This window comes from Rhamphochromis sp. 'chilingali', assembly GCF_963969265.1.
Source record: "Rhamphochromis sp. 'chilingali' genome assembly, chromosome: 20".
Taxonomy (NCBI): Eukaryota; Metazoa; Chordata; class Actinopteri; order Cichliformes; family Cichlidae; genus Rhamphochromis; species Rhamphochromis sp. 'chilingali'.
In genome coordinates this window covers 25466019-25484085 of record NC_137947.1, presented here as the reverse complement: position 1 = coordinate 25484085, position 18067 = coordinate 25466019, and the positions used below count along the sequence as shown (strand labels likewise).

Here is an 18067-nt window from a genome sequence, read left to right as displayed (position 1 = left end):
TCCTCAGCATGCGATATAAAAATAGCTGTATCAGTTGATTGGTAAAGAAAGTCGAGGAATAATTCGATTTAGATCTGCCGATAGACCCGTGTTTATATCTGTCGGCAACCATAGTATGGACATGTTCTTTCACAATACAACCTTTTACCTGCTCGAACAATTACATCATTCTGGACTGAGCCAGGAGCTAAAAGCTCCATGCGTAACATATAAAATGTCTTTTTTTTTTTCTCTCTCTCTCAATCTCTCTACTCTCTGTTTCTCTGGATACAGTCAGTATCTCTGTGCTAAGTTCTCCTAACGCTCCAGTGATGTAAAAATCGATGGCGAGGTCATCAGGTTTCCCTTGTTGGCTGTCCCTCCCCTTCCTGCCTGCAATTTAATAATACCCCTTTAAAGGCAGTGTTTAAGCCCCGCCGAGCAATTGTTTTGTCAATAAGACCTCCTTTTACGAACGTCTTAAAAGCATGCACAGAGTGAGAGTGAGGGAGAGAGAATGAGAAAGAGAGGTAGTATTTAAAAGGGCAGAGTGGACGGACGTTCGGGCTACTTAGGAAAGGGGGGCATGGCACATACATATGCTGCTTATCGGGTTTCTGAAAGCACAGGCAGGGGGAACATAGAGGAAGAGGTGAAAGAAGGGAAGGGGAGCAAGTAAGGGAGGACAGATAAGTGGAGCAAGGTGAGAGGAAAAACATGCAAAGAAGAATGACAAGAAGCACTTGCTGTTTATAATTTTTACCTAATAAATTGGTTAATTCAACTTAGGTTGAAGATCTAATTTTGTTTTTGGTTTGTTTTCGAGTTACAGTAATGTTGCTCTGGAACTGAGATGTGGTTAGACCACAAAAAACGTTATTGGAAGAACAAGAATGTCAGGTTAGGTGGTGTGAAGGCCTCTGAAGCATATGAAGGAAAATCTAGGTTTAAATCTTACCTCCTCTATTTGCCATGCATATTTCCTGCTCAATAAGGCATTCATATTGTGTGTCCAGTCTGTTTTGTCACTACTTAAAGTAGTTAAAAATGTCATTAATGCATCTGGCAAACGTTGTCATCAAATACACAAATACATACACAAACACACACGAAAGGACTCACTTTGAAGGAAATGTTTTAATATCTGGAAGAGTTGATTACTAAAAAAGATCCACCTATTGCAAGAATAATAAACTGTGTTAAACAGTTGAAATAATGAGAGCAGATGACAACATGTTTCAGTGTTCTGCAAGCTGACAGGCTTAAGAGAGAGATGCTAGAACTTGTTCACAGAAAGTCTTCTGAGGTGTGTGTTTGTGTGTTTTGGAATTAGCAGGCCAAGTTTCAGTCTATGCCCCGAAGCTCGTTTCGTACACTGCAGCTGTGTCAAGTTGCTTCAGCCTGAAACTCCTTGACATTACAGGAACCCCCCCCAAAAGACACACACGCACTTGCACACTTTTCACTAGATGTGACCTCAGCCTAAGTTTTCAACACTGAGGAAAAATGTGAAAATAATTTCAAGAACAATATTTTCTTCCCTTGGTTTGAAGTCTGTTGCTAACAATAGTTCCATACAGGAAACTTTAGCCTGTGCAGACACAACCCTGTCTTTACTGTATTATGTCAACAAAAGTGTGTGCAGACACACGCGCGTGTGTGTGTCTGCACACTCAAATAGGTGTCCATGTGCAATGACTGACTACAAATAACACCATTTCTCCTCACCCCTACTGCCCTCTTTCTTCCCCTCACTTTCTCTATTTCTCTTACATCACAGCACGCTGCCCTAGGCCAAACCTGCATTTCCCTTCATTCGCCCCTCTCCCTTTCTTTTTTTTACTCTCTTCCTCTTTTTATCCCCACTCCTCTCTCTTGCTTTTTAAACCTCCTTTTGTTGTAGAGGAGGGGGTAGTCCAAAACATGAAAGGCGGCGCAATGTGAATGCCCGGGATCTGTGTTGAAGCACACATGGTCGCTGTCGTACTCGCCACCATTAGTCAGTTGTTGTTGTTCTCACGCTAATGTTTTCTCATGTTGATCAAACACTACTGTGAAGTGAACCAGCAGGACGGCGATCAAGTGCTGCGTGCCAAAGTTAAATATCGAGGAAAATAGGACAGCTTCTCCCACAATTAACAGACAGAGGACTGACAGTGATTTTATGCAATTAAAATATGTGACGGTTCTATGTAGGGGATTTGTTGACAAAGCATAAAATGAGAATGTTTCTGCCGGCACTGACACACGTGGCAGTTGCCAGCCAGTGTTGGTGAGATGAACTGGATCGGACACCCGTGTTTAATGATTATTACAGTAGTGGTAAAATGTTCTAGCAACTGGATTTTTTTTTAAATTAAATCCTGAAATTGTATATGCATTTACTAAAGTAGGTAAGCTGACATTAAAAAGGTAAATTGAAATGTCAATATGTAAATTTTAAAAATGCATTAGAAGCTGTCATGTCAAAATATTGCTCCTTTTCTTTACTTTCACTCCTTCTTTTGTATTTGCTGACTGTAGATGTCTGCTGCTTCTGCTAGTTTCTGGGCACTCAGAGGGATCCCCATAGCGATAGCCGCTGTGAGCCAGCGGGTGGAAGTGACACGCGCAGAGACAGGATATGACACGGGCAGTATGGGGGGATTTAGGTCAACCACTGTGTGTTTGCAACAGTCCCCACTGCAAGCCCTGTCAGCAATACTGTCTCTGTGTGACACGGTGGTCATCTCTCTCTGACTGAGATTTTTGTGTGTTTGTGTGTGCATGTTAAGTTGGTGTGTTTGTGTACACGGGGAAGAAAAACACACACTGTATTTGTTTTTTTTTAAAGCAAATACATATGCAACCTTGCCCATGAAACCTTCATAAACACAGAAAAGTGGAGTGCTGCTAACAGAGAGTTGCACATTCACAAAGAGCAACACGCAGAGACACTCACACACACACACACACACACACACACACACACACACACACACACTTCGATCTAAGCCCAAAGGCTAAAGGACACATGCTCTGTCCACTGGTGTTTGCGGAGTGGGCAGTGTGCAGGACAGCCATGTTGTTTCTGGGTAAAGCCAGGCTTCAAGCCATACCCTCTCTTTGGCATTGATGGATGACTGGCTCACTGAGTCCAAGACTGTCTGAATGTGTGTGAAGGGAAGCAGGAACAGAGATAAAGAGAGGGACTGGGGTCACGTGTGACAGCTGCAGACTCCCTTTTAATTTCTTTTCTCTGTCTTTGTCTTGTTTTTTTGTCTTCTGGTATTGTGAGCACTTTTTTTCTTTATCCTGTTTCTCCCACCCTCTGTTTAGATTTTGCTTTTTGGCAAGTCCTATATAGAAGTCGACAGGAATTGCAAAGCCAGCAAAGTCAGAGCCAGTGAGTTCATGTATGTTTTTCAAGTGGCCAACATTTCCTCCATATACGTCTGAGAGGCACCTGGTTGTCATGGACACACACACACATAACACACTAAACACACACAGCGCTCCTCTCCAGTTTGTGTGTGAATGGTTACCCGTCCTGTTGCTCCACTCTGTAAAACCAGCTTTAGTGCTAGATTCATGGCTCTCTTAATGGACACTGGGCTCTTGGGGAGGAGAGCAACAGGGAGTGTGTGTATGTGTGCGTGTATCCTTACATGCTTGTATTTTATGTGTGTGCCGTAATGGGGATTAAGTGACCCCGTGGTTGTTCTCAGTCTAAAGCTCCTTTTAAATTTCACACTGTTTTCTTAAGTTTTCCTCCATATGCGGCGCTGGATCCTGCTAATCCACCTCGTGTTATTAGGGGCTATATTTGCAGACCTGCATTTACTTAATGTGTATGTTTTTCAGTGGGTGTTTCTGTAAATAGCTGTGCATGCATTTGGAGACTGGCTCCTGGTAAATACTTATGTTAAGCTAAATTGAAATACAGGCCTCATAATTAATAACAAGAAAGCTACAGACAAACAATCTGATCACATTACTCCTGCATGACCTTACTTCAACCCTACTTGTAGGCTGTTTTCTATATTGTTTTTATATCTCCATGTTCATCGTAGTGTCACAGCTAACCCCAAGGTTAACACATCTTCTCTACAGACCCAGTGCGTAGGGCCTTTAGAGACAGTGTAATATAATCATTACACTGTCTCTAAAGAAGAAAACATTGGCCCCCACAACAAGCAACGCAGGTCTCGAAACTCAAAAAACACCTTTTGCTTTCCAAATGTAAGGAACATTAGAAAGCTAATATTAGCTATTTGTTTGCAAACTGCTGTAGTTAGGTGGTTGCAATGTTTTAGCTTTTCAGAGTTCTCTGAATGATGCACAATCCACTACAATACCAGACGCATGCTGTTTTAGCTTAACTTAAAGAAATAGAGTAGCCTAATAGTGACCTATGGATATTTGAATAATCAGTGACAAAATGCTTGCTGCACATGTAGCATACTGAGTGACAGCATCCCAGAGTTTTGCCCCTCTGCTTGGCTCACATTGTCTTAGCAGCATTATTCAGTTTGGACACCTGTGCATTTTTGTTTGTGGGTCTCTCATCTTGTTAGTAGTTCATGCCACCACACGGAGGTGCTTTGACTGTGTTTTCTGAAGGGTCTGCATTAACATTTCTGCTCGCCAGCAGTGATGTGCCTCTGTTGTTTTCCTCTTCAGTTTGGACATTTAAATGAAATACACATGTCGTCATCTGGCTGCAGGTTGTCATAGGTATATTTTGCTGGTTGATCTGTCTGAGCAGCATTAGGAAAAATGGTGCAAATAAGACAACGGTGCTTTGAACTGGCAAGTGGGCACATGCAGGGCAAGTATTGCTATGCATTAACTGTTTGTACTCATGTGAGTGTTTGTACTTGCTGAAAGCTGCGTAGACAATTAAGACAAATCCAGTCATTTTGCACAATATAAGGCTTACACATAGATAGTTGCAGTAGCCTTTTTTCCTTTTGGCACAGTCTAGAGCTTAGCTCAAAACCATACTTCCCAAGATAAACTGCACCAGTCCTGGTTCCCTGCAAGTGGTCTCAGATGCAGCTGAGATGACTGCAAGACTGATGGGATAAGAGAGAAAACAACATGATGATCCTAAATGCATCACTGCTTTGTGAATATGTCTCTATTCCTACAAGGAAACATTATTTTAAGGCATCACAAGTACAAAAATAATATAATTGTAATTATTAAATAGTTTTGGGTTTTTTTACCTTTTTTTTCTGCAAATTTTTAATAAGACAATTTTTCTCAATGAACTTTAATATTTACCCAAACTTAACCTGTGCCACTACTCTGGGGATTAATGAAATTCACCCTTCATTAAGTACCGTCTGTGCTTATTTAGGGGCATTAGTCCATAAAAAAGTCATGTAAACACAACAAATAAAGCTGAGTCATATTTGAATTAGTCTTGTTTAAAACTGTTCCCATGCTGTAACTGTTTGTGTTGCAACTAGGCATTTTGCAAGCAGCTCCGATAGTTTATTTAAACTAATCTGAAGCATCTAATCCAAGCATCTGACCCGAAAACGACACAGAGGAGGAGAGAAAGAGAAGGCGGGATGGAGATAGAGTATGGGGAAATGAGAAGGAGGTGATTTATGAGTTAAGTCATCAACCGAGGAGAACAAAAGGAAAAACTCATAACTGTAATTCCCTTGCACACCCACATGCAGTATACTCACACACATACACACATACAGTGCAGGTACAAGCACGGGAATGCCCTGCCACCCCCGGCTGTGCATAAGAGAATATGTGAGCTGTATAATAAAATAACTAATTACTTAAGAAGATGGTGATGTTCTGGGACATAGGACGGGATAATAAAGTTCTGCAGAAATAAATGTGTGGCTTGGCTTAGGCTGGGATAACTGTTACTGAATTTATGTGTGTGAAAATGTGCAATTATTATTTTGGATAATATTAAGCAAGAGTAATGTGTTAAAGTCACTTTTTTAAAAACAGCAAGTTTTGAGTAAACAAATAAAGAGTTAAAAAAGAGAGATTATTTTTTTACATTACATGGGTGAATGAGAGAGAGAAAGAGCGCGCGGGCACACCATCAGTGTGTATCTGAAGGATATATGGGCCATGCGTTAATTGTGGTGGAGCAGGAGACAATCAATGGTATCCATGCAGTGACAGCCTGATGATAAGCTACATGATTCTACCCGTCAAAGCTTGCTTTCTTTTACTGCGTCTAAATCACATTGATTGGCAGCTAAGAGGAATGTGTGGTTGCAGAGTTATTTTAAGTGGCTGTCAGATTTGAATATGCATGTAAACCTCTGTCGGCGTGCGCAGAAATACACCGCTGGATCCTGATGAATGTATGTGATGCTGAAATATCCAGCGGTGTAAAAATATGAGATGTGTGCAGGCCGCGTGTGCAAAATTCTCTCAGATTACTAATGTAATAGTATGTAAGTGAGTGTTGAGAACGCGGGGTGGATGTGTGCGCTGTATGTGCGTATTTGTGTGTTTCTGTGCGTCTCATATTACTAATATAATATCGGTAGTTGGCTCAGGAGATATGCATGTGTGAGTATGTGTGCCACAGATATTGAGAACTCCACATGAATTTAAATCAATGAGCTTGTGGAGTAACCTTTTGTATATCCAATCTGCATCTTTCCACTGCTCGTTATTAAATTATCCCCTAATTGGTCACGCAACAAAGGCAGCTGATGAAAAAGACAATTTCTTGCTTTTAATTGGGCATTTCACGTGTGCTTCGTGTACACCTGTGTGCAGCTGACTCGGCTCAGTATGTCTGTGTATGTGTGTGTGTGTCGCACGTAATGAGAATAGGACATTAGCAAGGGCTTGGCAGACGCCGTCGCAATCAGTTCCACTCTTTCTAGAGGAGAAGGGAGAGGGGTAGGAGGATTAATCCAGACATGAGCAATCTCAGAAGGAGAAATGGATCCGACAAAAAAGAAAGAAACAAAAAAAAAAACAATAAAACTCTGTCTCCTTAAATGACTTTAGTGCCTTCAACTCTGGCATAACACGTGGCCGACATGCGTCTTGATCCACTGTGTCATGGGTGCATGCATATGTCAAACATGTGTGCTCTTGGTGTGAATCCAGCTCACATCCTGACGGTGTTCATGTTGGATTCCAACAAATTTTATTTCAAGTCGTGTTCTTTCCTTTGCCCAACTTTAGGCGTACCACCAGTGGTGTGTCACGCCAAAATAGCCCAGCTATTGTTGTACTGAGTGGAGCTGAATAGTGCAGCTCATTGTGTTGTGATGGGAGCCAGGGGAATGAACAGGCCATAACACACAGGCCCTATAGCACCCAGGGGTCGTGAAAAGGTGAAGCCCCGCTCCATTTTTTCTCTTCTCTGTTTCTCTTTTTCTTTTCTCTCTCTCCATCATTCCATCTCTCTCTGAGTTGTGTCTCTCTCTTATTTCATCCATCTTCCTTTCCCTCCTTTCTCTCCATCTCCCTCACCCTAACCCCACCAACCACCCCCCCAGTCTTTCTCTCTGTCTGCTTATTAACGGTCACAGCAAGAGTGTCTGGTTTGCAGACCAGATCCCCTTGCTTTTTTTTTTTCTGATTCTCTCACTCCTCCTTCCCTTCCATTCTCCCGCTCTCCATCGCTCCGTTCCCCTGGCTGCTATTATGAGAAGCATTTTATCCTTTGTTCCAGCCCCCATGGTGCATCTGGCCTCAGATATAGGGACGACAGGGACAGGAAACCGGCAAGAGTTTTTGAAAGGAGGAGGGGATTTGGTGGGTTAGACTGTAGATTTGTTGCTGTGAGGTGGGCTGCCAGTTTCCACCATACAGGGAAGGAGTGATAAGAAGGGAGCAAGCTGGAGAAGGAAACAGATACAAGAAAGAGAGGCATGGACACTGTTGTTTTTTTAGGAGTCACAATAATAACATCACCTGTAGGTCTAGTAGCAGCAGTAGGAGTAGGATTATTATTTCATTAATACATTGCCTGTTTAATCCTTAGAGTAAATAAATTCTTTTTGCCATATTTCACATCAAGTTTGAAGTCCACATATGCCTTAAGCCCTATTGCGCAAGGAATGAATACCTGACTTTCTAAGAAGTGTACACCTATTGCTGAAAAATCCTCCTTTGTTGCATCAGTGTATGTTTAAAAGAGGTAGAAGCCATGTTGGAAAAGAAAAACAAAGAGACAGAAAAGAGTCAAAGAATAAAAATGGTGACAATAAGACAGCTATGGATGACAAGAGGAGGGAGAGATCAACAGTGAGCTTGCACTGGCCTCCAGTTAACCTTGTAAAGGGTTTGGAGAGCAGAGGAGAGGAGAGCAAAGTTAAAGGAATGCTCAGGCCTCCTCAACCCTCCTCGCCCTCTCCCTTGCTCCTCCTCTCATATCTCCCCCAACAAAACAGGGCAGTGGGGGAGGAAGAGAGAGGGGGGGTGGTGGTGGTGATAAAACTCCAGACGTTCCCTCATTTGATGGTTCTCTGCCATGTCAGTGCATTCTTGCATTCCTCCCTACCTCCTTCTATTTCTTTCTACCCCTTGAAATTCCAAGGTTGTATACTTTATTGTAACAAATACAGAAAAAATGCCCCAAAGCTTCAAGTTCAAAGGTTGACAGAATCTCTGCAACTTTTTTTTTCCCAATGTAAAAAAAATTTCACTTCACAGGAAGCTCTGCCTGCATCCCTGCCAAAGCGAACAGTTTTTCTAAAGCAGCTTGCAAAATATAATGGAGCAATTAGGCTGTTAATCATTTCATTTTTCTCTTGGTATCTGCCTTTGCCACCTTCTGTTTGTTTATTTCCCTACAGCGCTGTCCTTACAAGATAATGCAGGATACATATAAGGCGAGAGGCTTCCATTCACTAATTAACAGACGCAGCATCCTAGTGTCGTTTTGCTTCTGTTCCCCTGCTGTCCCTTCCCAAAGCTCTTAACTGCACTGTGTTCCAGCTTTAGAAGTGTAGCAGGACTATTGTTTCCTTAAAGTTCAGTGAATGCTCCCCTTTCAGAGATGAAATGGAAGAGTCCAGTGGGGTAACAGCAGGAACACATAAATCAAGTCAGAAGCCCCAAGAGTCCTCTGTCCTTTGGGTCACCGAGGGTCAAAGGTTCATTTCACAAGAGTTTAAGATGACCAAGGCCGGAGCGCCACCTATAAGTGTGTGTGTGGGTGCGAATGTATGTGAATAAATGTTAGGAGTGAGAGAGGGATTAAGAGTGTGTGAGTAAGTAACAGTGCTTGTGTGTACACAATAAATGGCCTACTTGCTTTTGTAGGATGTAATGAAGTATAAAAGATTTTAGTCTAAGACTATACACACACACACACACACACACACACACACACACACACACACACACACACACCTCCTGCTGTCACAGAGTAACAAATGGTCACCTGTCTTAACACAGTATCACCCAAAACAGTGCTTCTCACTGGTGGCAACATGACATGTTTCTGTCAGCAATACTTCCCACACTGCTACACGCGAAGCCAAGTGTGTTAAACAGTCAGCAATCTCAGCTCGTTGTGAGGTGGAACATCTCCAACAAGGCAAGATGGGTTAAAATGTTTCAGAGGCAGGGAAAAAAATCGTGGCCAAGCCTCGCCCCACAAAGACCCCAGTGTTCAGGCTGATGTCTGCGTATATGCCGAGGCTGTGCAAGTTTGTACAAGTTGTAGAGTTCTGCATTTTCAAAGACAGCTGCCTTGATTATTAAGGTTGTTAAGATGTGACTTTCGCTGTGCCTCTAGTGGGGCTTTACCAGGGATCAGAGATGCTTATGGGAGAGTAATTACTCCATATCATTATTATGGTTAGCTAAGAAAGAGAGGCTGATTTGGCAATATGTTTGTTTTCGTGCTGTGTGCCATGATTTCTAGGTATTAGTCAGCATTTTTGCCTGATCTTGTCTTGAAAAATACACTAACTTTGTTTCTGTCTTTGTCCCTTCTTCCTTTATTGCCCTTTTCCTCCCTACTCTTCATCTACTTCAGGTTCATTAATGCGAGGAGGAGAATAGTGCAGCCCATGATCGACCAGTCAAACCGTGCAGGCAAGTCTTCTATAGTTACTGTATTCAAGTCGCGCAGGCAAAAACCATCCACACTCCATGCACCCGGAGGCCCCTCATCTGGTAAATACAGGACTGATGCCCCGACCCTGGAATGTCCAAAAGATCCAGGGGCTCCCCCCCCCCTCACTGTTGTGACTGAGCACTAAAATCAAAACCAAAATGTTACAACATTAACAGCAATCATTAATCAACTATGACATGGCATTTGGAGTGAAAGCTATTTGTTAATTATAAAATATAATTTGGCTGAAAGCAAGTTAATGATGAGTGGATTTATTTTTCCTTTTATCGTCCAAACAAAACTAGCTGTGTTCTTGGTAAGCCTTGCTCTTAACCAGTCCCCCCCCACCCATCCCACCGCCAACTTTTTGTTTTTTTCCAGTGAGCCGAAGGAGTTGAGGAAGGGGAAAAAAACACTCGGCCCTTCGTCCCTGGCTCAAACCGAGAGACAACTACACCCCTTTCTTTTTTTGGGTGACCGTTGTTTGGCTTTTTGGCTCCAGACCTGTTTTTACCCACGCACACACACCCCTCTCGCTCCTCTCAACACCCTCCCTCTACCCTATTTGTGGCTGGTCCAGGCAGCGAGGGGAGTGAGTGAGCGGTTCCTCTGGTGCATGGCTTGGTTTGGGCTGCCGTAAACTTTATTACCTGTAATAGGGGTCAAAGGTCAGGGTGGCAGTAGGGGCGCAGTAAAGTTCAAAGACATTCAGCGGGGCCGAGGTCTTGCTTTTGCTTGACTGACCCCCTAACAGGCTAAATCGAAGGTAAGTGGATTTCTATGAAACTGGGACAATAGAAGTGAGCAAAAAGTAGGAACCCTATCAGGTTTCACTTGTCATTCCTCCCTAGGCAGAGGCAATGTTTGGGCATTATTCAGCAAGAATGACTTTCTATTGTTCCAAAGGAAAACTGATTAGAGCGCTTTTTCGTTCTTTAAATGTATGTGCACAGTAACAATGCGCTGCAAACATTGCAGTGTTAAGTGTCAAAATTACTTAGAGAAGCATACAATTAGTTTGAGACCTTTGAGTCTAAACTGTTCAGTACTTTAGTATTAAAAATCACCGGCAGTATTTTTATGTCTTTTCTGGATTCCACAGTTCCTAACCACAAATGTTCTACCCCTTAAAACTTAGCCATTGGTTTGAGCTCAAAACTTTGACTTCTAAAATTCCAGTGAAGATACCAGTTTCCAAACACGCCAAATATATCAGTCTGAATTTTCCATAAATATATAACATAACATACTAGAAATTAAAGTTATTCCCATGTTATGAATGTAAACATCAAATGCACAAAAACAAACCTTTAGACGATCCCCAGAGAGCAAAGCGCGGTAAAAAGACGAAACAACCGTATGTTATGGCCTAAAATTTAAGAGTAATTTTTATTTGCACTAGCCCAGTTGAGTCATGCTAATATGTTACACTGGTTCATAATTAGTCAGTCTATAAAAGCAGCTCCTCAACTCTTCCAGATGGTCTAAATCTAGTCTTGAAACAACAGTCCTTGCATATGTGCGCTAAACACCCAGTCCAATCCCTTTTAGAACATTTAGACGTATTAAAGTCTACCAGGGGCTTACAGTGGAGACTCAGTTGCAGAGACATGGAGTAGAATGACGTTGAAAGACAACAGCGGCTTCCCGTGCGTGCACCAGTCAACAGATGATCCCGCCTCGGCCACTGAGCCTTAATTAAAAGCACTAATTGACCACTCTGTTCCCTTCCTCCCTGTCTTCTCTTCCATCCACAGTAAGTCAAGGAGCTCCCTACAATCCAGATGGCCAGCCGATGGGGGGTTTCGTCATGGACGGCCAGCAGCACATGGGAATCAGACCACCTGGTAAGGCTTGCGCAGCGTGTCTGTCCCTTTCTTTCCTCTCTTGCTCTTCCCATCTTTCCTTTCTCAGCTCATCTTCTTGCCTTTGTCTTCTCGATTCTTATGTTACCAGCGTCATTCTTGACTTTTTTTGTCTCTGTTTGCTGTTTAGTATTTTAAGTTTATGCTGTGCAATGCTCCTACACCAGAATGAGGATACACGCACTACATACACAAACACACTGTTATCTAGCCCTCCCCGAATACACCAGAACAGGTGTGGTCAATCACATTACACAACCATCTCCTTCCTCACTCCTACTCCTTCTCACACAGTCCCTCTCTCTCACGCCATCAGGTTTAATCCCAGAGTTTGTCCTTAAGCTCCTCTCCTCCTCCTCTATCCCCTGTTTTCTGGGATTCTCCCAAGTCCCTAACCCTATCGCACCCTCCACTCAAAGTCAGCAGGTTTGGATAAACTGCCAGGCTACTTAACCACCCCTCACTCCTCCCCATCACCTTCACACACCTCACCACGGCAGATCCAGCATGTTGTCTGTCACAGTTAAACCATCATATTATTTCGCTCGGTGTCTGCAAACCATTTCCTAGTTACACTTGGATTAAATAAATAAAAAATTAACAACTTATCTCTGTTTCTTAGGACCAATGGGTGGAATGGGCATGAACATGGGCATGGAAGGTCAGTGGCACTACATGTAGCCCTACTCCAGTGCGACCAATCACAACACACAGGGGGATGTAAGTAATATGCTCACTTTGTCACACACACACAAACACACAGGCTTTCTTGCCCAAGACTTTTTTGGACTTGGAGTATATTATTAAAATACAGTTCACCACGAGGAAGTATGGAGGGTGCAATTTACAGTAAGATGTTCATCTTGTAGAAATATTCTCCCACAAGATAATTACAAAAATATAAGTACAATGGGAGTGTCTGTGAGATGTCAAAGGTCACTGTTATATTTAGGCTTTTTTTTTTTTTAAGCAAATGGGTTTTTGTTACAAACAGACTCCTTTTCTTCCCAGGCTGATTTTACTCTCTGTCTAACTCTCCCACCCCTTGGTCTGGTGATAAGAGCCTTTGATCACAACCTTGTAACTCTTTGTGTATGTAATGCCTGTGCATGTGCGTGTAGCTGCTTCACTTTCTCACATATCCAAAACCTACAAGACCTTTTTTTTTTTTTATGTCAGGCAGGGGAGATAAGAGAAGAAGGTTTAAGGGGGGGGAAAAAAGAATGAGAGAAAGGAAGGCAGGTGAAAAGCTGTCATGCAATATTCACTGATTACAAAAAATTCTATTCTATATGAACTGTTTTGTCCACATTTTTTTTTTATTAAACATGGGGCAGAGAGGAGGAGAGAGGGGTGATGAGGAGGAAGGAAGGCGGGGATGGGTTGGGACAGGGAGTTGGTGGTGCGATGGGGTGGGGGAAATTGGGGGGCAGGTACGACGTTGCTATGGCAACAGACTGATTGGCAAAAATGTAAGCAGTTGTGGTGCAAGGAGAGGGAGAGAGAAAGAGAGCGAGAAGTGAGCGCCCCTTAAGTGTCATAAATCTGCCAGGTTGCTGTTGATGCATGAGCCACATTAATACACACACTAACCAGCTAGAGGAGCCCCCCCCCCACACCCCCCGTGCCACCCCCACCCCCAACCCAACCCTTCCATTCCCTCTGTCTTTCTAATGCTTGCTCTGTCTCACTCCCTCTTTGTGGTTTTTCTCACTGTCAATTTTGCTCCTCCATCTCTTTCACACAACACCTTTTTCTCTGTTTCTCTCTTTCTCTCTAATTCTCTTGCCCTCTCTCTCTCTTTCTTTCTCTTTCTCTCACCCCCCTCCCCCCCAATCCCCCTTCTCTTTCCTTCCTTCTCTTTCCTTCCTTCTCTCTTTCGCCCCAGGGCCAAACAGACTCCCACATAATTCTGGATGTATACAGGCTTGGTGTTGTCACAGTGCACAGTGTGTATAAAGTGGCTATGGGTCCAATCGTAGTAAACATCATTGTTATATGTGTGTATGTGTACGAATTAGCCCGTTTGTACGCCATATGTGCGCATACCTGTGTGTGCCAGCCTTTCTGGCTACATGGATACTATACACAAACATTGTGAAATACATACATGTGCTGAATGTGGGTGTTTATAACTGTGTGCATGTATGTGCATGTGTGTGTATGGTAATAGGATTACTCCTGGCACAGGGAGGGGACACAAACTAGTGCAAAAATGGAGGAGGTAGCCAGCAGGGTATGGAGCTTAGCTGGGCCTAATTGACTAGATCCAAATTAAATATGCCATCACTAGAGGTGTGACCAATGGATTTGACTTATTCAGTTTACAAAAATAGAGACCATTAACCCTCCACACAACGCGTGTGCTTGTGTGTGCTATAGTGAAAATATATCACCCTTGTTTCTGTCACAAATGTCCACAACTGAAACAATAGCAGACATTCTTGCGTCAAATGGCATATTCCAGGTTTGAAAAGCTGGAAGACACTGTAATAGAAAGAGTATGCCTCAGAATGAGACATGTGTGCCTGTTTATGTGCAAGTGTGTAAACATCAGGGCTGGTTCGCTGTGTCCAAGCAGCCTCTTTCAAGCAGCTGCTAGCCTTCCCAGCAGACCTTGCTTTAAACAGCCTCAATTTGCCTGCTGAATCTCGTAATTGGGCCACCAGAGGAATCCTCCGTGAGACAGGCAAAGCACATAGAAGACGAGTAGACAGAGGAAGGAAAAAAAGAGGGAGAAAGAGGGAGGGGCGAATAAAGAGATGGCGAGAGAGAAAAGAGTAAATGAAAAGAGGGGAGGGGTAAAGGGAGGAAGGAAGGAATGAGGGAGGGAAGAAGAGAGTAGATGGGAGAGGGATGGTGACAGAAATATTTCTACTTTTCTTCACAAACGGAACGTTTCTTTACAGCTTCATCAGCTAGCCATTACTAGCTTCTAGCTTGTCTCTGTCAAATATTGCTATTTTCCTTTCTAGGTCAATTAAATGTAAGTGATGTGTTATATTCTTTCATGACCAATTAAATTAATAGGTTATTACATGGGGGGGGCGGGGGGGGGGGGGGGGGGGGGGGGGGCGCGGTTATCTTATTTGATTAAGAGAGCACAGGTTCATTATATTTTATAAGCAATTTTCATTAGCAGAGTTGAGATTTTGTTTCCGCGGGGCTAAATTGAGCGGTTATTGTGCTGAGGAGTGCTGAGCGTTGATACAGAAGGTGTGCCTAGCAGTCACATTGCAACATTAGTTAAAACTAAAGCCAATTAGTCCTGCTTAGTGAAGAGCATTATGCTTTCCACCCAATGATGATTACAGAGCTTCTATCCCCTTGCGAAACAATACACCTGTCAGCAGAGATGAAGTCCAGCAACTGAAGCAGAAGTGAACTGAGCCTTTGATAGTGACAAGAGTGACTCTCAGATGACCCTTACCCCCTTTCCCTTCTTCCTCCCCCTTGCTTTTTCTCTTCCACAAAATTAGCCAGGGGTAGCCCCGGAAAACTGTAATTTTTAGTTTCATGACAATTAATTATAGCACAGAGCGTATGGAATTTTTCTGGGCCTGCCCACTTGGAGCTTTTCCCAAAATGTCAGGCAGAATGCTTGAGTGAACGCTGTCTGTAACCCCTTTGCTGCCAGTCTTGGCTGGAGACCCTTTGTCCCAGGATTCATTGCTCCAATCATTAAGCACAAATTTGTTAACCTTCTACGCAGAGGTCAAGATCCCTTCCCTCATCCCATCAACTACCACAAACCTTCCCACTGTCACCCCCTCCACCCCACCCTAAACTTATTTTTCTGCTGGATGAACTTTTACTATAAACGAACACTGGGGGGAAAAAAGAGAAAAAAAACAGGTCCCAATGGGGATTTTGCGCCCCCTTGTATTGTCCATGTGAATGTGTGTCACTGTTGATTTGGCCCTTCTGGAATCCTTCTCAGAGGCTAAGAAATGAGGGTTCCAGCTCAATGTATTGATTGGCTTATTAACTGAAAAACCTTATTAGCAATGTGTGCTCTCTCTCAAGCACGCATACCATTTATTAGACCCTTGACATGTATTTACCGCAGTAATGAGGACAATCTTGTTAACCAGGGGGAGAAACTGTAAGAAAGCCAAACAAACTAAGGGCGAGAATCAACAGATGAATGGATTGTTGTCCTGTGGTTATTAGACATACAGCATGCTTTCTGATTTCTACTACCCTTTTCCAAAAACTGCATCGTAGATATTTAATATTAGGGAAATTTCATAGATCATTTCCTTAACACTGGCCTGTGCTGCTTTTAAAGTCGCATCCATAATAGTTTGATTTATGGTAGTGCCACAGGTTATGTTTCAAAATAGAAAGGTTACAGGCTGGATGCCACTGGCTGAATAACTCCTACCACCCCCTCCCTTGAAAACAAGGTAAATGAATCTAACACAGCTAACATAATAGCTCACCCTTCCCTTACGCAAGTGGCGCCTTTTCTCTTCAGGTGAAAAATGATGTATGAGGGGAATAACAATCGAGGGCCCTTGCGTTCACTTCTCTATTGTCCTACTCCCGCTGCACCTCCTTGTCCTGTTCCCTGCCTTCCTTTGTGTCATCTGTAGTGGTCCTCTCATTTGTGTGGTGAACACGTGGACAGGCCCGGGGCATACTCAGGTGACAGGCGACTGCGAGCCTCACCTCTCCTTTGGTTTTTGACTACAATGGCCGTAGATCCTCAATGGTGACTTTCCACTTGCAAAGATAGATTACTGCTTTTGTTGGCTTTAAAGAGAGGAATGCAGTGAGAGGTGCCAGTAAAGATGGTTTTCTTTACATAGTTTTTCTATTGTATGAGCAGGTTTGATGGTGTGCAGCAGGTTGCACCAGTTTAAGTTGTTTTGGTTAATATGTGACACAAACAAGTCTTGTCCAGGCATATTACACTTTAAAGCAAGATTAAACTGCATGCCATGTTAGTACTGACCTGAAATAGTCTTATGTAGTCATCATTAATCAAATGTTGACTGGCGAACAATCAAAAGGTAATTTTAAGTTTTCTCAGAGTTCAGTTAAAGAGATTATCCAGGAAATGCTAAGCACAGGCCTTGGTATCACTTCAAGTCGATCATGTGTGTTTGGTTTCTAAGCCCTCTCCTACTGTTAAAGAAGCATTACTGCTGGTGTAGGATTAACTCACTAAACCTTCCAATGCGCTCCCTCTCACTCATACAGCCACACAGTGTCAGTGAAGGCCACAGTTTGGTCTTTTTCTGACCCAGATTAACACTACTTTGAGTTTGCAGTAGTTGCGACATACTATACTGTTTCAGTGTTCACATACTATAAGTGTAACGTGAGAGCAAGTATTATGTGATCCAGTGTTGTATTAAATGAACAGTTAATGTCAATTTCATGTATTTTGTAGTTAAATATTTTCTGCCCATGTGGTGCAGGCAGTATGCTAACTCGCTCCAGTCTTAATATTTTTATGACCTGACTAACATTTCCTAATAAAGTGGAGTTTTTAAAAAAAACTTCATACAGAAGACATTTTTTAGTGGAAAACCATTAACCATTTTCATCTTCTCTTTCCATAGACGCGCAGGGCAAACCAGGGGATCTTGTGTCTCACAGAGGCCTATAGAGCTATGGAGGGGGACTTCCGGACTTCCTGATGGGGACAACAAATGGCAGTCCCTCTGTTCACCTCCAAGATCCAACACATTTTATTTGGCTGGTATCTGCAGCATGGGAACTTCCATGACTGCCAACAATCCTCGTCTATATATCTAGCAAAGGTGATACACAGAAAACCAAACTTCACTCCAGTCAGATGAACCCCTGTCCTGACAGACTCCTGCTTCTTCTCTGGAGGGCACCAGACCTCGCCCACCCTGCTGCTGCCCACCCAGTTAACATGGATTCCTCCATTAAAGTGATTGTGATTGCAAACGTACATGACCCACAAGACATGCTGGGCTATTTGCCTGTACCCTTGGTGAATGTGGCACCTGTTGATTTAGTCTTGACTCTTTGGCAAACAAAAGAGACTTCCTGTGAGGAGCACTCCACTCTTTGGGACGATGGAATTGGACCAAAGAGAAGCCAATGTCTGTATCTGATAAGACACTAACAAAGCAAAAGAGGTGCCCTTTAAATAATATAGTGGATTGAAACCTGGAAG

At 43.0% G+C, this 18067-nt stretch overlaps 1 protein-coding gene across 1 annotated transcript in view; it reads left to right on the top strand.

Moving 5' to 3' along the window:
• The window catches only part of meis1b (Meis homeobox 1 b), a 75630-nt gene extending 57823 nt beyond the window's left edge, over positions 1–17807 (top strand). Inside the window, exons 10-13 of the mRNA XM_080869790.1 lie at positions 9962–10020; positions 11800–11889; positions 12530–12627; positions 17481–17807. Of these exons, the coding sequence (XP_080725916.1) occupies positions 9962–10020; positions 11800–11889; positions 12530–12588 (208 nt within the window). The 3' untranslated portion in view covers positions 12589–12627; positions 17481–17807. The remainder of the gene's footprint in view (positions 1–9961; positions 10021–11799; positions 11890–12529; positions 12628–17480) is intronic.
• The last annotated feature ends 260 nt before the right edge of the window (positions 17808–18067 follow it).